Raw genomic sequence first — 22,021 nt, 5'->3', positions numbered from 1 at the left:
ACACTATCATGATGTGACTAACATGCCCTGAGTCTGTGGATGTTGTTATCTAAATGTTGAGACGTTGGCTTTCAGGACAATTAGGCCATAAGTTACAGCCATCTGGTCCGCCTAGCCTTGGGCGAGAGAGACGACCGTGAACGGCTCGCCCCTAATGAACTACTTTCTAGTCAAGTTGGAGCCAATCAAGTGGATATGGACAGTTAGATGCCGACCCAACTCCCAGGGGTACCTCAAATTCATGGTGAGAACTCTACTCACCAGACCGCCCCAGTTGGAGGCACCATGGAGCAGATGTTGCACATGATGTAATAATAACAATAGTCATTGCATACCTTGGTGGGAGCAATGGCCCATCATATGAATGCACCATCGTTAGGTCAAGTTAGGACATTAGCAGTGACATACAATCTTTTTTAGCGCTTTCAAAGGTCCGAGTTACAAAGACAATCCAACTTCTTCATTGCTCGGAAGCCGAGCGAATGGAGTTGATATCCTACCTATTCGAGAAGGAAGCTGATGTTTGGCGGGACAGTGTGTTGAGAACGGTCCCTGAAATTTTTGTGTGGACATGGGAAGACTTTGAGATGCGGTTCTTCCAGAAGTATTCACGTACCTACCGTATAGAGAAGGAGAACGAATTCTTGCACCTCCAGCAAGGAGGTATGTTGGTGGCCGAATATGAAAATCGGTTCATCGAATTATCTCGTTATGCGCCGAAGATCTTGGCCGACAAAGAGACGCGCATGAGGTGTTTTGCTGAGGGTTTAAGAACCGAGATTCCCACGAAAATGTGTTGTGCAAATATTCGAACTTATGTAGAACTGGTGGAGATGTCCTTGTGGTCAGAGCAGGATGGTGAAAGGATTTCTCGGGCACGTATACAAGCCGAGTCCAGAGGAAGAACAGGAGGACAATCCTTGTCCTCATCAGGAAGAAGAGTGTCACCCAATCCACCTCCCCAGCATATGCCTCTACCACCCGCACACGCTCGTCCTGACCGGGTATGCGGGTATTGTCAGAAGGTGGGCCACTAGAGGCCTACTATTTTTCAAAAATGAGAGATCACAAGTATGTACCCCCTCAGCGAGTGAGCCATCCGCCACAGCTATCATTACCTGCACCTCCTCAACGTGCCGCAGGCCACACATAGGTTACCGGCCCCTCATATTAGGCCGTTGTCTCAACCTACGTACCAACCCAACCGACCTCAGAAAGCACGAGTGCACGCTTTGACAGCAGAGGGCGTTGATGCAGCCACAATTAATCCTGCAGCATTTGAGGTCACGGCTCATGTTCAAGGTACTCCCGTATTTCTTCTTGTAGACATTGGGTCCACAACTTCACTTATATCATCCACAACTGTCAAAATTCTAGGACTACCAACTACTCCCATGTCGGGGGTAAGAATTATAGCGGCAGCCAGAACATTCACCGAAGCCACATCCGTCTATCGAGGCTGTCCCGTAGACTTTGGAAGAAAGAGGATTCATGTGGATCTCATTGTCACAAAGGTCTTTCACTATGACATAATCCCGGGAATAAATTGGCTCTCCGCAATGAGAGCCGAAATCGATTGCGAGGATTGAACGGTGACCATATATGAAGATGGTAGCTCTCCCTTCACGTTCATAATATATGTTAGCTACCCACAACGAGTACTCTGTTATGCTTTGCTAGAAGAAGATTGCGAAGAGATTTCATTTACTTGTACCCCCATAGTGAGTGACTTCGTTGATGTATTCAAGAACATTCTGGGACTTCCTCCCCGACGGGAGATCAACTTCACCATTGACTTGGTGCCGGGCACTACGCCCATTCCTCTCCCAACTTATTAGATGCCTCCGTATGAAATGGAGGAACTCCGACTTCAAATTGATGGATTGTTAGAAGCGGGTTTTATTCGACCCAGTGTGTCTCCATGGGGAGCCCCGGTTGTGTTTGTGAGAAAGAAAGATGACTCCCTGCGTTTGTGTATTGACTACCGAATGTTGAATCAGGTCACCATAAAGAACAAATATCCCTTGCCTTGAATTGATGATCTATTCGATCAATTGAGAGGTGCTCAATACTTCTCAAAGATCAACTTGCAATCTGGATACCACCAACTACAGATTAAACCTGAAGATGTGTCAAAGACGACGTTCAGGACCAGCTTTAGGCACCATGAGTACTTGGTTATGCCTTTTAGATTCACAAATGCACCAGCTGTGTTCATGGATCTAATGAATAGAGTCTTCAGGCCGTTCTTATATCGGTTTGTCATCGTGTTCATAGATGACATTCTAATTTATTCTAAGAGTCGCCAGGAACATGAAGAGCATCTACAAGTGGTCCTAAAAATGCTCAAGCGAAACAAGCTATATGCCCAGTTCTGAAAATGCGACTTCTGAAAAGAAGAAGTGGAATTTTTGGGCCACGTGGTGTCTAAAGAAGGCATCTCTGTGGATTTGGCCAAAGTGGCGGCAATACAGGACTTGAAGAGGTCGAGCTCAGTGACAGAAGTTAGAAGCTTCTTGGGATTGGCGGGATACTACCGCCGATTCATTAAAGATTTTTCAAAGATCGCCTGACCGTTATCCCAGCTCACCCGAAAGGATCTTAAGTTTGCTTAGAATGAAAAGGCAGAAGTGGCCTTTAAGGAGTTAAAGGAACAGTTAACTTCAGCCCCAGTTCTCGTTCTGCCTGAACAAGGGGTTAAGTACACCATTTTAACTAATACATCTCACGTGGGTCTAGGTTGTGTCCTTATGCAGAATGACAGGGTTATTGCTTATACTTCTTGGCAATTGAGGAAGCATGAAGAAAATTACCCCACTCATGACCTTGAACTAGCCGCAGTCATATTTGCCTTGAAAATATGGAGACACTATCTATATGGGGAAGAATTTGAACTGTTTTGTGACCACAAGGGCCTCAAGTACATTTTCACCTAGAGATATTCAAATATGAGGCAACGACGATAGATGGAGACCTTAAAGGATTTCAAATTCGAGGTTTCCTACCATCCTGGTAAAACCAATCTAGTGGCAGACGCCTTGAGCCAAAAGAAGACTGTCGAATTTGTGGCTCCACTGATGGTAGAAGAGTGGAATATGGTAGAATTTGTGCGAGACTTCGAGCTAAAACTGAGAATAGAAGAACCATATGAAGTCATTGCACATATCCACACCCAACCTATGATCGACAGCCAAATCATTGAGGCTCAAAGGGGCGATGAATTGTTGTTGAAAATGAGAGAACTCACGGCCGTTTGAAGCGATTCTGAATGGAGAATCGGCACTGATGGAGGCTTACACTTTCAAGGCCGTCTTTATGTCCCAGATCATCCTAAGCTGAAGGAAACGCTGCTAGCCGAGGCCCATAACTCCAAGCTAGCTATGCACCCTGGAAGCACCAAGATGTACGGGGACCTCAAGCGAAATTACTGGTGGGACAACATGAAAAGAGAGATAGCAGGCTTTGTATCTCGGTGCCTTACATGTCAATAAGTCAAGGTAGAACATCGTCAACCACCAAGTCTCCTACAGCCCATGCCACTTGCTAAATTGAAATGAGACTACATTTCTATGGATTTCATTTCGGGTTTACCCAAAACAAAGAAAGGGCATGATTCAATTTGGGTGATTGTAGACCGATTGACTAAATCGGCTCACTTCATCCTTATTCAAACTTCGTACTCTATAAACGACCTAGCCATATTATATATCAAAGAAATAGTTCGACTTCATGGTGTTCCTTTGGAAATTGTGTCAGACCGAGACACATAATTTACTTCAATGCTCTTGACTCGAATGTAAGACGTCATGCGAGTCAAGTTGAGGTTCAACACCGCTTTTCACCCTCAGACTGAAGGATAAATAGAACAGGTGAATCAAATACTAGAAGATATGTTGAGAGCGTGTACATTGGATTTCTTAGACAGTTGGAATGAGTGTCTCCCTTATGCTGAGTTCGTCTACAACAACAGTTTCTAATCTAGCATCGGCATAACACTTTACGAAGCCTTATACAGGAGCTTGTGCCGAGCTCCACAATGCTGGGCTAAAGTTGGTGAGAAAAGTTTGTTGGGACCTAAAATAGTACAGATGACTACTGAAAAGATCGAAATTATCAGGCGACGACTATTGACAGCCCAAAATTGGCAGAAGAGTTATGCGGACACAAGGCTAAGAGATTTGGAATTCGAAGCAGGAGATCACGTATTTTTAAAGACCTCGCCAATGAAGGAAGTCCTACGTTTTGGTAAGAAAGGGCAACTTTCCTCACGATATAACAGCCCTTTCCAGATCTTAGGTCGGATAAGACTGGTTGCATATCACCTGGCTTTGCCTACTCCCCTCGCCGGTGTCACTACCAAAAAAAGGATCAAAGGCTATGGACTATGCCAACTTTTGGCTACGGATATAGACCGTAACTAAATTACTACGGCTTAAAACCGTAGCTAAAAAAGATCAAACCGTAACTAAAAGCTAACACCTCTAGTAAAGGTATTATGGACGCACCACGGAGAAGAAGAAGTTACTTGGGAAATGGAAACCGAAGTTCGTAAATACTACCCCAACCTTCTTAAGCAATACGAGTAGGTACAATTTCGAGGATGATTTTTTTTTTTTGTAAGGGGGGTAGATTGTAATTCCCTGTCCAAAAAGGAAACAGGGTCCTGAGATACTCACGTGCTAATCGACTTGAGACCGAATGATTGGATCGAACGTGTGGGCTTAAGACGGGTTAATTAACCCCAATCCACCCTCCGTACAACTTAAATTAAATTAAGATCGAGTCGAGCATAGTCTGTAAAGCCAGTTGGCCGAGTCATACTTAGCGACCATCCGTACGGGCCATGTATTGTCCAAGAAAGGTCCAAAATTTCAAAACTTTGTCAGGTCCTTGGGCCCACTGGGCTTATGGTCCCACGCAGATGTCAGGCCCCAAAGATGCCCAGAGATGGTTGAACAGTGCTGCCCTGCTGACACTTGCAAACCGCAAGTCGCCTGACCAAAGGTAATCAAATTCTGAAATTTAACCCAATAGCCTTGCTGCTTGAGTCCGCAAATCCAAGCGTTCCAGCCGTCAGATCTCTTCTAAATTCACATCGAATGTTGGAAATAATTTTAGGCCCGTGCTTATAAAATCTGGTCGTTGATCATGTGATGATGACCGTTGATCGCGAATCGGGCCGCTACGACAAAATCCCGCATCCGTTTATAATCAAACTTCACCCAACCCTTCATCGAGCCATGAGACACCTATCCCATGTGTCAGATGGGCCAGGGGTCCATCAGAGTAGCTCCAATAACATAAAATAGGCCCCATCGGCTAATTGGGGAATTTCCTCAAACGTCAGGGCCAAAGAAAATAATTCTGGGCATATATAAACTCAACCCTCTCTTTCAAAACCCTTTTCCAGCAGCTGAGAGAGAAGGAGAGAGGGAGAGAGAGTGTGTGTGTGAAGAGGAGAGAGAAAAGGGGGGCATTTCACTTGCATGTGGCCCCAGTGCCCGGATCTTTTTAATTCCGACAACCTCTCCCCTCCTCCGCCAGAAATCCTGGTTAATCTCCATCGTTAGAAGAAGAAATTTCAACCCATCTAAGGTAATTTGGGATTTCTCACCTTATTTCCCTTATTTCTACAACATTCATGTAATTTTTGTCCATCCAATGCAATGCAGGGCCCCGGCACCTCAATCTTGCAGACCCGGCGTCGCTAGAATCATCTCAGCAACCTCCAACCAAATTTAGGTGAGGACCATTACCCTTAGGTGGCCAGTTATCGCGGCTAGCATAGATTTAATGAACGTGATTGGTATATTGTTAGTGCATGTGGCTGAATTTTCATTTGAACTACACATATAGGTTAATGGACTAGAAATCAACAAATTGTTGGGCAGGGATTTGGCCCTAATATCCCAAATGGTGAATTGTGCATTTGCATGCTCATGTAGGGTGCAATTATTTAAATTTTCCCAAATTGCTACTAGTTGATTTTTTATCCTGGTTTAGTATTAACTATGCTTAATATGATGACATGGATTGCTTTAAAATGGTAATTAATGATTGATTTCCTGATTTTATGATTAATCCTGCTTGGGTGAAAGCATAAAACATTGTAAGTTGTTGATTGGTTGAGTCACTTGTCTAAATTTTCAAGTCATGGCTGAATAATGTGATGTACGATTGGCCTATAAAAGATTTATTTCAGTATATTGTTATATGGTTGTCCATGTGATCGTATAGGCTAAAATATGTCATCTTGAATCTGTAAATTCAGGTGGAACATTGTATGGTGTTGTCCTTGTAATGATCACACTGAAATCTTATCTTCCATACTTGAGTTATATCCAAGAAATCCATGTTTGTGGTGCATTGTTGCATATTTCTCTTATGGATCGGCCGATTACTTAGAAATTCTTGGACGGTCCTTGTTAGACCTGTCCCTAAGTGAATCTGGCCCAACAGTTGAACCGTAGGTCATTGGCTGTAGTTGGACTACACTAGATCTTGTTCTCAGGTCGATTAGTTATAGTTCAGACCGTCAGGGCACATTGACTATTATTTGACCATCCTTGTACATTAACCTTGTTTGATCACGCTTGTATGTAGGGGTGTACATGAGTCGATCCGAGTCAAACTGGGCTCAAACCGGCCCGGTCCGATCACCAGCCACACCCAGCCCGAACCCAGCCAGACCGGTCACCGGGCCAACATGTCCAGCCCGAACTCAGCTCGATCAGCAATTGGGCGAGTTCGGGCCGATTTTGGGCCAGTTTTGAACCTTACCGCAAGTTCATGGGAAGGGCTTTGGTAGGTAATCCGCGTCCCATTACAAGGCCCTCGATCAACGGTTTAGATAGTTGAACTATAGACTCCATAAAAAATCTAACTAGTCAGGACATTATAATTCTTTTTTATATTTGGATGAATCTAAGTCGTTCAAATTATACGTCTGTGAGGTGGATGAATCATTGTCACTTCAAAGATGGGCGGTGAACTATCCCAGAAGGGTAAGGGGGAAATGGACGGGTAGGGTTTTGAATACACACACACACACACACACACACACACACACACACACACACAACTTGGACCGAGTCGGGCCGGGTTGGTGAACTATAGACTCCACAAAAATCTAACTAGTCAGGATGAACTATCCTAGAAGGGTAAAGGGGAAAGGAAGGAATAGGGTTTTGAAATATATATATATATATATATATATATATATATATATATATATATATATATATATATATATATATATATATATATATATATAGAGATATATATACACCATTGGGCCGAGTCGGGTCGGGTCGAGCCGAGTCGGGTTTCGGACCGAGTAGACCAAGTCGGGACCTATCCGAACTCGGCCCGAACTCGCCGGGTTGAAGAAAATGGCCCGTCCCGACCCGAACTCGCCGGGTGGGCAAGTCGAGCGAGTTAACCAGTGCTAACTCGGTTCGTGTACAACCCTACCTTAAGACCATTGCGCCCATTTTAAGATATGATTTACGACCCACAAAGTCTCATGAGCCGGGGATGGTGGTATGGGACACTATGCCCGTGCTGTCGGCCTACACCGGGGTGACGAGCCTCCCCGTAGTGTCCATTGAGCATTTGGACTCGTGAGCCAAGAACGGTGGTATGGGACATTGTACCCATGTTGTCAGCCTATGTTGGAGTGACGACCTCCCTACGGTGATCGCGAGTGAGACATCTAAGTTTCAATTTAATTTCGTCCATGTTGTATTTTGTTTGGGATTAATGACTCTAATATAGGGCTAATGATTGCGAGAGTCATATGACCACGGCCCCTGAGCCGCGCGATCAGGTTAGGGTAAAAACTTCACTAACGGTATTCTAGTTTCCCCAATTTGCTGGACGAATGAACTTAATTAATCAACCTGGCTAACATGTTCCATTGCATTGCATTTATATTGTTGACGATTATGCAGTCGAGGTCTCTTTTGAGGGAGTGTTGTTTCATTGCGAACGTCAAATGTCATCGCTTGAGGGAGTGCTAGTTTTTGTGAGGAGCATGCATCATATCATAATCATGTATTTGCATTAATAACAGTGTTTAGGAATTAATGATCGTTGTTGTTCATTAAATGTATCCTATGTAAGATAATTCGATGCCTATTGTTAATGGCACCACTGAGTTGATCACTCACTCTCACTCTGGGACGGTGTTCTAAAACACCAAACAGAACCCGATATAGTTGCAGGTACCCTGGAGCAGCACCCACTGGACGATGTTGGTGCCGACGACGACGAGGAGCGGGCGTACTACCAGGAATTTGATGAGGCATATTAGCGAGGTGGCTGTCGGCGGGACTGGGCCAGAGCCCAGGTCATTTTGGGGATTGATGAGTGTTTGAGACTAAATCCATGGATAACTGTTAAACTAAATTTATTAAGTTGATATAGTGGATGAGAACTTTTTGTGAAACTTCAGTTGGTTAGTGGCACTTGAATCTTAATCACCTAATTAGAAATTGAATATTGAATATGCTTAGATTAATTCACCATTGCTTATTAATACCTGTTAAATACATGCATCCGTGACTCATTATTGCACACGTGACATTCGGGAATTTGGGAGCCGAGTAGCTACTTGGCCGTCAAATTTCAAGGCGCTACAAGCAGGCTGCTGGTATAATATATGAATTTCCATGTGGTTGCAAGTGCAACTCTTTCCTTAAACCCATTGCTTGTAGATCTAATCGAGCCTTAAAACTATCTTTTGTTTTCTTTTCTATGTTCATCAATGTTCTGAAGACATTGTCACATATATTCTTCTCAATATGTATGATGTCCAAGTTGTATCGCAATTTCAGATCACTCCAATAGAGCAACTCAAAAAAAATGCTTTCTTTCTCTAATTTTACTTCAATAATGTACGTTTCCTCTAACTTGATATATCCAAATATCAACTGGACCACACGGTAAAAAGCAATGAGGATTGAACGTCTAACATTGAAACCCTCTTGGGGTTACAGAAATTTTGGATCAATATGATATATATTTTTTTCTCTTATGAACCGATTGGATGGAAAATAAACGTTATGGTCAGCCCTACGAATGTTTTATAAGTGAGAATCATCGTCCCACTGCTATTTGTGGTGTGGTCCACTTGAGCCTTGGACATGACTAATTTTTAGTATCAAGATCTAAAATGAACTCACAAAATGGATGGACGATGAGGATTTCTCACAAACATCCCAGTGGCCTCACCTGCGTTCCCAGCTCAGGACCTTCCCGCAGAAGGCTTTCGCAGGGGATTCGCATCCTGGACTGGACGGAAACAGATTGGGTACTCCCCAGCCACCGTGGTCGGTGCTCAGTGGGCCCCTCTATGATGTATGTGTTTCATCCATTTTTACAGATCATTTTAGTGCTTGATCCCAAAAATTAGAGGGATATAAATTTCAGGTGGACCACACCATAGGAAAACAATAATGATTGGATATCCACCATTAAAATCCTCCTAAGGCCCATTTTACTGTTTATTTGACATCCAATATGTTTATTAGGTCTCACAGGGGCCAGATGAAAGAAAAAAAACAAAGATCATCTTGATCCAAAACTTTTATGGCCCTTAAAAGGTTTTTCATGGTCCACGCTCATTCAATACTATTTCCTGTAATGTGGTCCACTTGAGATTGTGATCTACCTAATTTTTGGTCCTATGTCATAAAATGATATGTAAAAATAGATGGACGGAATGGATGAAACAAATACATCATGGTGGGCCCACAGAGCACCGACCATCAGCCATTGGCTGGTGGCAGGGGGCGTAGCCAATCCGTTCCCCACCCCTCCTCACTTAGGAATTGGATTAGGTGTTACCCGGGTGACACCTTAGTGGTTAACGTCGGGCCCACCCTGATGATTTTTCGTGCATCCACGCCATTTTTCTGTTTTTCCAGCACCTTTTTCTGTTCTAAAAAATTGAGCAGATTCAAATCTCAGGTGGAGCACACCACAGGAAACAATGGTGATTGAACAACCACAGTTAAAAACTTCCTAGGGTCCACTGCAGTGTTTATTTTCCATCCAACCAGTTGTTAAGGTCAATCAGATCTGGATGGAGGGAAAATACAAAGATTGACTTAATCCAAAACTTTTGTGGCCCACAAAAACTTTTTAATGGTTATTCACCACTGCTTCTAGTTGTGTGGTCCACCTGAGATATGGATCTGAAATAAGCTAGAAAATGGATGGACGGCCTAGATATAAGATAAATTCATTTTAGGTGAGCCTCTAACGTACGGCTAACACCAACGAAGGTGTTACCCGGGTAACACCCAATCCGCTCCCCCTCAGCTAAACGGCCCCGCATGGCATATAGTCATTTTCCCCCAAAAGTAGGTGTGGCTCCTCCAATCATTTTTACTGTATCCAGAAATTATACGGTCCAACGCATCATAAATTAAATATTATTCTGATGCATGTATTTTGTACATGTGGGCCCCATTCTCTGAGATCCAGGCCATTAATATGACATGGCCTATCATGAGCTATCATCCCAAAAAAAAGATATATTGATATTGGACATATCTATCCATCCCAGTAGCCTTTGTCATTAGGGACCGTCTCTTTGTTTTCTCCCTACGTCTTATCAAAGAGTCACAATCGTCTGATCTAGGAGATTTTGTATGTTGCACCGATCCATTGTAGGCTTCTTCAAATCAATGGTCGGGAGTCCAGAAACATGGTCCGCACATGTACAAAGTGGCCCATTAGGACATTCTTCAGGCTGTGATGCACCTGAAATTCCTCCTCTTCACAGCATTAGCTGCTTTTCATTGCCAGCCTTGTGACCTTTGCCATGACGTCTATATATTTTAAATAATAATATTTTTTTTCGTTGATGATACGGTGGAGCCCCTAAGATTCAGAGTTTGGTAAGATGCTCTCTCCATCGAGTGGATTTTATAGAGGATGGCTCATATGGAAGCGTATTAGGTGAGACTGTGGGGTCCACACTGTGATGTATGTGACTATACCCATGCCGTCCATACGTATTGAAAGCTCATTTTAGTTATAAAATAAAAATAAAAATAAAAAAATGAAGCACTTCTAAATCCGAGATGCGCCATAGTTAGAGCTGGCACGAGCGAACTCCACTTGGCGAACTCGATTGGTCTGACTCCTTTGGACTCGACTCGACATGAACCGAGTCGGCGAGTCCATTCGGACCGAGTAAACTTTACCCAATTCAAATTCAAAACGAGCCGAGTTTGGGTCACCCAGTAACTCGACTTGACTCGACCCAGAATTCAACTCGGTACTGAGTCGACTCCATATGAAACTTGACTTGTGTATGTATAGAACCCTAGATTAAACATTTGAGATCTGGGATGTCATGTACCCGATGGAGAGGCGGCAATTCTATCAGGTGTACCTGCATTTTGAATTGTGATTTCAGCCCATATGGATACCTATTGCACCTGACCAAACTCGATGCCAACTCGGTACTTGTGACCGGGTCAAACTCAGTCCAGATTAGTCCAGGGCATACCTGGATTCGAATTGAGTTAGGCATGTTGGACTCGGTATCGAGTCGGGTTGAGTTTGAGTCAGGTCTATTTCAAAACTAGATCAAGCTAGGTCAACCCTAACTCGATCCAACTCAACTCAATGCCCAGCTTTAACCAAAGTACAAAAAACAATGACAATTGACCATTAAAAACTTCTTGTGGGCCACAAAAGATTTGGAACAAGATGATATTGGTGTGGTTTCTTTATCTAATTGTTTGTGACCTTATTGACGGGTTGGATGGCAAATAAGCATTCCGATGGAATCTATAAAGTTTTTAATGGTGGGGATTCAAGCAAGACTATTTCTTATGGTGTGGTCCACCTATATTTAAGTTAGCTTTGTTTTTGAGATCATGCCCTAAAATGAGCTTTCAAAATGGTTGGGCGATGTGGATTTAAGGCACATACGTCACTATGAGCCCCATAGTCAGGGGTCCCACCCACCTCGGTGGATTGTGGGTCTCACCTAACTCGCTTTCAGCTCATATTTTAAAATTTACACCACTACACAATCCTAGCAATTGCTTTTCTCCAATTTTCAACAATGGACTATTAACCCCTGAAATTTTCATTTTATAAGGATGGGCACCTGTTTCATGCATAAAACCGGCAGCTGGTTTGTTTAGAAAATACATGCATGGGATTGATTAGTATTCATCACCATTATCGCAAATTCCTGCGAAAGCCAATCAAAGTGAGTTGCGTGTGATTTGGATGGATTTGTATAGTGTATTTAAAGATATTTGGAAATATACAAAGAGGATTCTACGATAATACAACTGAAGGGCATCAAGCAACACCACATCATCCATTAAGTGGTCAAATGAAGAATGATCGTACATAAGTAGTTCCAGAATAGATGACAAGTTCAGAAGCAAAGAGTATTAAGACGTGTTAAACGGTTACATTAACCATTAGAACGTGGGAAGCATCTAGATGGCGGAATTGAGGCTATAAATGGTGAATGATTTCAACGAAACAAATTCTCATACCAACCCAATCAAACCAAATCCATCTTTCAGTTATCATTTCAATTATCTGTCATTTACATTCATTTGTGTAATATCTTTATTTATCTATCAATCAATTACATTTTGTAGTTTAATCATTTACTTTCGCTTGATATTTATATTCCTTAGTGTAATCTATAGTGTTAATTAAGTACTTGATTATTTTAATGTAATTTGGATCTATGCTCAAATTTTAGCATAATTTGGATATATACTCATACATTGGATTCAATTCAAGCACTCATCAGAATACTCTACTCTAGAAGGTGTTTTGAGACTGTTCTCCATGATCAAATATAAGAATTTTTTTATCTGTATTAAAAAATCTATTTAGTACAAAATGCAAATATATAACCCATTATTAGAGGACAAACCTTAACATATGATTATCACCTAATTATTTTGATATATTATTCAAGTGGGCGAAGAAGCGACCAATCTCATTTGATATCAATCACATACTATGTATTTACCTATTTTGACACCGGGGGTCATTGTTGTTTGGTTTGAATTGAGCCACAGATTCTATTCTAGCTGCTAGCACTTGTCACGTGACAGAGAATGTTCTTCACATAATTATGCAAACATTAAAATTGTGATACGAATGAATAAAAGGAGGACTGAAATTTTGAGAAATAAGTTGACGGTGAATTAACAACAAGGAAAACATCTACAACCCCATAAAGGAAAACCTCTTTTTCCTAGTTTTAAAAATCAAGTTAAAGCAAACTTGAAAAAAGCCTGAGAGCAACGGTTGTCTGTAAGTGCCGACGTACCAGGCGTCATGCTCTGCCAGAGGATCGAGTAGCTCTCTCTGTATCCGTCGGTCTTTCAAGAGAGGGGCATTTGGAATCAACGGTTGTCTATAAATTCTTCAAAACGTCGCTTGCAAACATTTGTAGAGAGAAATGGAAGCGAATAAAGAAGAGGAGCAGGACAAAGCATCGACGGCAGAGATTCCTCTACTCACTCCATATCGCAAGGGAAAGTTCAATCTCTCCCACAGGTCTGTACCAATAAACTTTCATTATGAGAGGTAGATCTTCCATGGGCCGTGGAAGGTGGACCCAAAAAGGATGTTGCTGACACGTATGGTTTGTTTGATTTTTGAATTTTTCAGGATTGTACTGGCACCGTTGACAAGACAGAGATCGTTCGGGAATGTACCTCAGCCACATGCCATCTTGTATTACTCACAGCGGACCACCAGAGGAGGGTTCTTGATAACTGAGGCTACCGGCGTTTCGGACACCGCTCAAGGGTACAGTTGAATATCCAAATCATCTCTAACTTACTCGTGTAAGGAAAAAAAAAAAAAAAAATTACTCGAGTAAGAAAGTGGGCCCCACTGATATAAGGAAAATGGACCGTTGGGAAGAAAGTGAACCGACGGCTATATTCCATGGATCATGTGTGTGGCCCACCTAATGTGTGGAGTCTAGTTTTGGAGAAGGAGACTTTCTCATGCACTCGAGTTGGTTTCAACTCGGGATCCAGGCGTGTGTACTCGTGCCTGCGTGCTGAGATTTTCTCATGATTGCAATCATTCATCCAGCACAAGTACATGTCCCCCTTTGATCATTTATTTCACAGCATGGACAGTTCAGATCATCGGACCACTCGGCATGTGGGCCATAGGGGGTAATAAAGGAAGGAATTCATACTCACTGTTTGAAGTGTGCCTCTTTTCTTTTTCTTCATTTTTTCTTCTTTCTTTCTTTCTTAAGGTACTCGGACACGCCTGGCATTTGGACAAAAGAACAGGTAGAAGCATGGAAACCAATCGTGAAAGCTGTTCATGACAAGGGAGGCACTTTCTTTTGCCAGATTTGGCACGCCGGGAGGGTCTCTAATTACGGTATTCCACTCCAATCTTGTTGGCCTCTCTTTCGCGTTTAAGAGATCTGGACTGTTCATCTACAATAGATGGGCAACAGCTCAAATTTTTATCTGATCTGATAATCCTTGCCATTCGATACATGAAACTGACAATAGACGTTCGGCAAGCGCATTCTTCGATTTGGATGGTTGGCACTGCCCAATCAGTGCGATATATGGACGTTGGGCCATCCACTGTGGGGACCACAGTCCGGATGCTGGAAGTTCCTAAGCCTTCAAAATCTGCCTTCTGATAGACGTCTAACAAATGAAATATTGCTATGGCCATTCAACAGAGAAAACGCAAAGATCAAACGGTTAGGATCTTCCAGTCTGGAAGATTTTATGGACATTCCCAATCCATGGCGGTGGCCATCAGAACAACAGTCTGGATCATCTGAACAAGCAAACCATGCCCGACTTCCCATTGTGGAATCCTGCCGGAGTAGCACCAAACCACCGGCAGTGATCCTTATCGTACTGAGTAAACTCAGTTGGGGCCACCGTGAATGTATGTGGTTTATCTACGCGGTTCATCCGTTTTTCCAGCTCATTTAAGCGGTTGAGCCCAAAATTGAAGCATATACGAAGCTTAAGTGGATCATACCAAAAGATAAAGTGGAAATAATGACTTCCACAGTTGAAACCTTACTAGGCCCCACAGCGATGTTTATTTATCATCCAACCTGTTCATGAGATCATACAGACATAGATGAAGGGAAAACACAAATATTAGCCTGATCCCAAACTTCGTGACCCCGAAGATATTTTCAACGGTAAAAGTTTAATTCACTCAATTTCCTATAGTTTGGTTCATTTTATCTTTGGATATGCTTTATTTTTGGGTTAAGGAAATAAAATTATATGATAAAATGGATGGACGGACAAAGTAGATTAAATACATAAATCATGGTGAGATCTACGGAGTTTACTCCGTACGTTAAACGTTAGTGTACTGAGTTACTCATTACGGCCGTATGCTTCCTTCTATGCGGAAGTGGATTGGGTACTGAGTAAACTTCGTGAGGTCCACCATGATTTATATATTTTATTCACTCTCTTCATCCATTGCACCGGATATTTTTATGGCTTGAACCTGCAAAGTAGTATATCTAAACCTCAAGTGGACCACATCATAGGAAATGGTGTGAATTGAACATCTACCATGGAAAATTTCTTGGAGGCCACGGGAAGTTTTCGATAAGCTTGTATTTGTGTTTTCCCTTTATCTATGTTTTTGTGATCTTATGAACATGTTGGATGAGAAATAAACATCACCGTTGGACCTAGAAAGGTTTTAACGGTGGAAATAATTATCCCCAATGTTTCCTATGGTATGGTTCACTTGATCCTTGGGTATGCTTTAATTTTAGTCTCAACCCCTAAAATAAGATGGAAAATGGATGAACAGCGTGGACAGACCAAATACATTCACGGTGGGCCCAACAGAGTTTACTTAGTACAATGAGAGGATTGGCTGGTGTACCACACACGTAAAACGGCCTAGCTATACGTCTTAGAGGGGGGGTGAATAGGACTATGCCAAATTCTAATTATAACAGCGAAATAAAATAAAGAAATAGTCAAATAAAATAAATTAATTCACAATGCTGAAATAAAATCAACCTCAATAAAAAGTATTGAGAAGTTGATACGAATTCAGTTCTAAAGACAACCTTACACCATAAAAACAAAGGGTTTATGGCAGGACAACCTTATTTCTAGAACATTCTTTGTATCAAAAACTCAATCTGAAGAGCAATAAATAAATAGTAAGGAATTGAAATAAATTGTAGAAATTTAAATCTAAATTATTACAACATTTTACACACTTGCTTGAAATGTAAATTTTACAACATTCACATCCACACATACATCCCACAAACTTGAATGATAAAAGATATAAAACTTAAGCAAGCATTCAAACCACAAGACAAATAATTATAGTGGTTCGCTTGTGTGTACACCAACTGTTTCACAACAGCCACACAGAATGCTACTTCACTCCTAATATCCTCACACAGAGGATATTAGATTTCACTAACAAAATAGGTTTCACAGGTTCACCTAAAACCTTCACAATTGTGTCTTTTTAACTTGGGCTTACACAATCCAAAAACCCACACTTTCTGAGTTTCTGGCTTTCCTTAGAGAACCACACAATAAGATTTTTCTGGCGAATCTCAAAAAAACCAAAAAAATAGAAATTTTACATAAATGTAAAATACCTGGATTTCTCCTTTCGTAGCAGCCCGGAAGAACCAATCGGAGTAGAAGTTCGAATTAATGTTCAATGTCCAATACTTACTTAAAATGGTTCTAAGTTCTAATTGATTTTAAATTAAATCAAATGGGCTAGCTCTATTTGATTTTGATTCCAAGAAGAAAGAATTACAAAATTTCTCCTTTTCAAATCAGATTGGAATGTAAATCAAAATCAAATAAAAATAAGCTAACAAAACGAAATATTAATTATGCACAAATTAGCTTAAAATGGACACTAACTTATTTCAGAGTGGAGCCTTGAATTTCTTTGAATTGAGTTATGAAATTCTGAGATTCGTGCTCAATTTATAGAAGCAAAAATCACGTCTACGACTGGTCTTAGGGAAACTTCGACTGGTCGTAGCTTCAACGACATTTTGAATTTTTAAGCGCGATCTTTGAAAACCGTTCTACGATTGATCGTGGGGTGTCTACGACTGGTCGTGGACCACGTACGATCGGTCGTAGATGACCCAAGACTGGTCGTAGACCATATGAGTAGGTCGTTGTAGTTTGAGTCGAGGACCCACGATTGGTCGAAGTTCGAGTCATGAACACACCTATGATCGGTCGAAGGACCTCCAGGACTGGTCGTGGGCTAACCAAAAAATTTTGAAAATCTTCAACAACTTAGGACTGGTCGTGGAATTTCTTGGACTGGTCAAACGAGTGCTAGGACTAGTCGAACAAGGTCCAAGACTAGTCTTAGAACAAACTAAATTCATATATAAACATACAGTTTGAATTATGTATCCAAAATGACCTACCCTAAGTCAATCTAAGGTCAATCATATCTGGGACATGAAGTATGGACATTGAAACTCCATTCTATCAAATGATTGTTGACCTTTGAACTTTACAAAGCTTGAGATCTCGACTTGATGTAGCTTGATTTGAGATCTTCGAAAGCTTGACATCAAACTTCAACTTGAGTTGCTCTTGAGTCTTGAAATGTACTTGAGTCTTGTACTCTTTATTGATGTAGCTCTGAACATTGATGTTTACAGTACATGGCTTGACTTGGCTTGAAGTCGATCATTGTACTTAACTTGAAGCACTTGTGAAGCAATGTCTGAAACATATATAACAACATACAAATACAAGACACAAATAGAGTTATGGCACAACAAAATTTGACAACCAAAGGAACATAAGACCATAGCACTTACAACACTAGCGATATAGTTGATGTATTGACATTAACAAGTTTTATGGGTCCCATGATGAAGTATGTGTTATATCTAAAACGTCCATCCATTGGGCGAGCTGGTCTTGAGGCTTTATGCAAAAAAATAAGATATATCTAAAGATCAAATGGACCACATTGGAAAACACAATGGGTGATTGAGCGTCTACCATTGAAACCCTTTCGGGGGTTACAGAAGTTTTGGATCAATATGATATTTGTTATTCCTCTTCTTCCCGGTCTTTATGACATTATGAACAGATCGGATGGAAAATTAATGTTATGGTGGGCCCTATGAATATTTCAACGGTGAAAATCATTATCTCCGCTGCTATTTTTGGTGTGGTCAAGTTGAACTTTGGATATGATTCTTTTTTGGCTAATAATTTAAAATGATCTCGAAAAATGGATGAACAAGGTGGTTATAATAAATACATCATTTTTGGGCTCATATAACTTTGATCTCCTTTGAACCGTTCGTACACCAGCGAATCCGCTTCCGTATGAAACGGGTCTATCCTTGTAGTGGGCCGCCCCACCATGGTCCTTGCAATCATCAAGATTTTAAAAATATCGTGATATTCTCGTGATTTTATCACGAAATTGTTGTATTTGAACGTAAAAAAACCACTTACAATTTTCTGAAAATTTCATTTTCGGCGCGGGAATAATGTAAGAAAAACGTTAAAATGTAAGAATCTCCTGAAAAATTCCCATGCCGAGAAATTGCAGAGTACGGGATCTGTTACTATGGTGGGCCCCACCCACAACATGAGTTGGTCCCAATTCACACATACCCTTCCCAACGAACTCGTCTAAAGGGGCAACTGAGGGAGTAAGTAATATGGTACTCCCGCACAGGCATTATACACACGTTTGGTTTTGTAGGATTACTTTGAAATTTGAACTGATCTGAATTCCCACTAATACAGGCTTTCAACCCAACGGTCAAGCCCCAATATCTTGTACGGACAAGCCGATAACACCTCAGGTTGGGCTCGATGGCATCAAAGAAGAATTCTCGACTCCCCGTCGATTACAAACGGAGGAGATCCCTGGGATTGTGGATGATTTCAGGATGGCTGCAAGGAATGCCATTGAAGCTGGTAAAAAAGCCTCTTCATCTAACCACATTCTCAATTTAGCTGCATGATTAGTTAAATGGACCATTTCGTCTTTTCAATCCCACAGTTCTCAACAGTAGCATGTGTGTCCTATGTTTGTACTTCTCTGGGACCCTTGTAGTCATCAAGACCGCAGGTCCGATGGACCCCCACCCAATGATCTCTTCAATAAGGAATCCTAATAATCCGTCAATGGTGAGACCCATCTGATCTATGGTCTGGAATCAATGACTCATGAGCCCCACTCGAACAAGCTGGAAAACCCAAGCATATAATACCCAGCTGCTTATGAATCACACGTTGAAAAGGATTTCTCTGGTATCTGAAAATATATTTATTACCATTCTTTCGAACGGTAGTACACAACAGAGGAAAAAGGATTTCACTATCTGAAAATACATTTGTTGTCATTCTCTCCAGCGATTGTAAAAGAAGGAAATTAAAATTTATAATGTGATTTTTACTACAAAGATTTGCACCTCAAAGTATTAAACTCGACTTCAAGAAATAGCTATTGATACTGTTAGAAAATTTTCGCTGATTTGTTAGGAAAAGATCTTTTCTCAAATATTGAAATAAAAAGAAAATAGAAAAAGAATCAAACCACAACACACAGATTTACATAATTCTCTTTGAATACATCCATAAATTCACATAGATCCATTATTCTCAAAGGCAAAATCCAAAAATGTAACTTTTTTAACTTTCAAAAAGTTACTTTCATGAGAATATATACTACTCCAAATAAACTAAGTCTCCATAAAACTCCATGCTAACATCATTGTGGATCTAAAGATGGAGCAAATTAATGTGACTTGTGAGATCTCATGAATTGAAATATCCCATGTTTGTAGATCTTACATGGACATTGTGTCTTTTCTGGAGAGATGATCATGGGCTTGCCCAGACCACTCTTCGACAAGGACCTGTTTACCCCCATATGCGCTGGTGGGTTGGACCCTTCCTAGAATCCAGGTTCATGCCTAGATGCACCATGGCTTGGACGGTCTAAACCATTCATCAAAACTATAAGGTTTCTCAAGCTCATGTTCATAGGATCTCGAGTGCAGGTGTAGGTTTCCTTTATTCCATTTTATTATATTCGCATATTTACATTATTTTACATCGTTATAATTCCAACATTGATTTGAACCAAGGTCTTATGGGTAAAAATATTTCTTCTTACTACCCACATGAGCTTTTTGAAGAAGTTACTTAAAATAATATATTTTCTAAAGTTCTGAAACACTACATTTTGGTTTTTTATCCTTTAAGAAAAACACAACACGAGTCCTCACAGAAAATTCTACATTGTGAATTTTCTTCAATGGACAGGCTTCGACGGAGTTGAGATCCATGGAGCAAATGGGTACCTGATCGAACAGTTCATGAAAGATCAAGTCAATGACAGAACAGATGAATATGGTGGTAGCTTAGAGAATCGTTGTCGCTTCGCTCTACAAATCGTAGAAGCCATCGTCAATGAGATCGGAGCAGAGAGAGTTGGCCTGAGGCTCTCTCCTTTCTCCGAGTTCATGGAGTGTGTGGATTCCGACCCGGAAGCTCTCGGTATTTACATGGCAAAATCGCTCAATCGATATGGAATCTGCTATTGCCACACGATCGAGCCGAGGATGAGAGGGTTAGAGAAGCTTGTTACTCCCCACAGCCTTCAACCCATGAGAAATGCTTTCAAGGGGACTTTCATTGCTGCTGGTGGGTACAATAGAGAAGAAGGGAACAGAGCTATTGCTGGTGATTATGCCGATCTGATCGCATTTGGCCGATTGTTTTTGGCTAATCCAGATCTGCCAAGGAGATTTGAACTTGGTGCACCACTTAATAAGTACGACAGAGTTACTTTCTATGTACCGGAACCGGTTCTTGGGTACACAGACTACCCATTTCTTGAATCTACTACCACTTAGATTTTGAATTTATGATATGGGAGAGATGTATTATCTTTGTATTGATGTTGTTTGCTGGAATTTGTGCTGATGTTGGCTTGGTTGAGAAGGCTTCTTTCAGTCTCATGGAATAAAATGTGTATAAGGGAGTAATAATGAAGTATGGTGGTAGTAAGTTTTCATTATACGTCAATGTGAGACACGGAGACTGATTTATGATACAGGTTGGAAACCACATAAACACCTGGAGACAAATCAAGCGAAGTACGCACAATCGTACAACCAAGTCCAAACAAGAACAATTTGAATTTTATATAGAAAAACCTTTGCCGGAAAAAACCACGACACAAAGCGGCGAGTAATACACTACGAAAGTAGATAGTTTACCGATTCAAACAAGTTTCTCAATTTCTACATAAAAATGTCAATAATTTTCAAAATCAATTCTTTTTCAAACTAATCAATTTTATTCAAACTTCTCAATTTATTTTTTTTCGAAATGCCTTTTTTTTTTTTTTGCAAAATGTCAATTTTTTTCAAAATCTCATTTTATTTTTATTTTTTACTTCTGAATTTTCTTTTTCAAGATCATATATTTTTGTCAAAATTTTGATTTATTTTTAATCTCAATTTCTTTCCAAATTTACTTACTTTTTTAAAATCTTCATTTTTTTTTCAAAAACTACTAATTAGGGGATTTTTCATTTGATATTGCCATGCATTTAAAAACCAGTTTTGATGTGAAAATAAACATAAATTTCACTCAATTGATACAAAAAAATAAGAAAAAAAATTGATACTTTCAATCAATTCATTAAAAATATGATATTGAAGCTCAGGGCAAAAGTTACCAATTCTACTAAAACACTTCTTTGATCAAGTAAAGTATAATTTTTCATCAAATTCTACAAAATAATAATAATAATAATAATGTTGAGGGTTGGGCAAAACTTAAGAAATTTGGCAAAATTAAGCTTTTATAAAATGCAGGTGTCAATGGGTGATGTGTTGAAAATAAACTAATTTTGTGATGGATTTAATCCGTCACAAAATTTACGACAGACTATCCATCATGAAATATCAATTTACAAATTCTGGTCCTATGTA

The 22,021-nt window shown here is 40.6% G+C and overlaps 2 protein-coding genes across 2 annotated transcripts; both read left to right on the top strand.

Annotated features, from left to right (window-relative positions):
- Window positions 1-482: 482 nt before the first annotated feature.
- LOC131244084 (uncharacterized) lies at window positions 483-2,378 on the top strand. The gene is made up of 2 exons (XM_058243742.1): window positions 483-1,004; window positions 2,115-2,378. Exons 1-2 carry the CDS (start codon window positions 483-485, stop codon window positions 2,376-2,378), a joined length of 786 nt encoding a protein of 261 aa, XP_058099725.1.
- Window positions 2,379-13,421: 11,043 nt separating this feature from the next.
- Window positions 13,422-20,935, top strand: LOC131244083 (putative 12-oxophytodienoate reductase 11). Its single transcript, XM_058243741.1, has 5 exons — window positions 13,422-13,560; window positions 13,675-13,815; window positions 14,282-14,412; window positions 18,816-18,989; window positions 20,343-20,935. The coding sequence occupies exons 1-5, from the start codon at window positions 13,463-13,465 to the stop codon at window positions 20,933-20,935; spliced, it is 1,137 nt and encodes a 378-aa protein (XP_058099724.1). The 5' UTR covers window positions 13,422-13,462.
- Window positions 20,936-22,021: the final 1,086 nt, after the last annotated feature.

This window comes from Magnolia sinica, chromosome 4 (genome assembly GCF_029962835.1).
Source record: "Magnolia sinica isolate HGM2019 chromosome 4, MsV1, whole genome shotgun sequence".
NCBI classification, from domain to species: Eukaryota; Viridiplantae; Streptophyta; class Magnoliopsida; order Magnoliales; family Magnoliaceae; genus Magnolia; species Magnolia sinica.
This window is presented reverse-complemented; position numbering and strand designations above follow the sequence as displayed.

Coding starts and splice junctions, on each gene's coding strand:
- LOC131244084 (XM_058243742.1), top strand. CDS start 483: ATGGAGTTGATATCCTACCTATTCGAGAAGGAAGCTGATGTTTGGCGG. Junction 1,005..2,114: donor CACACGCTCGTCCTGACCGG/GTATGCGGGTAT, acceptor CACCAACTACAG/ATTAAACCTGAAGATGTGTC.
- LOC131244083 (XM_058243741.1), top strand. CDS start 13,463: ATGGAAGCGAATAAAGAAGAGGAGCAGGACAAAGCATCGACGGCAGAG. Junction 13,561..13,674: donor AAGTTCAATCTCTCCCACAG/GTCTGTACCAAT, acceptor TGAATTTTTCAG/GATTGTACTGGCACCGTTGA. Junction 13,816..14,281: donor GTTTCGGACACCGCTCAAGG/GTACAGTTGAAT, acceptor TTCTTTCTTAAG/GTACTCGGACACGCCTGGCA.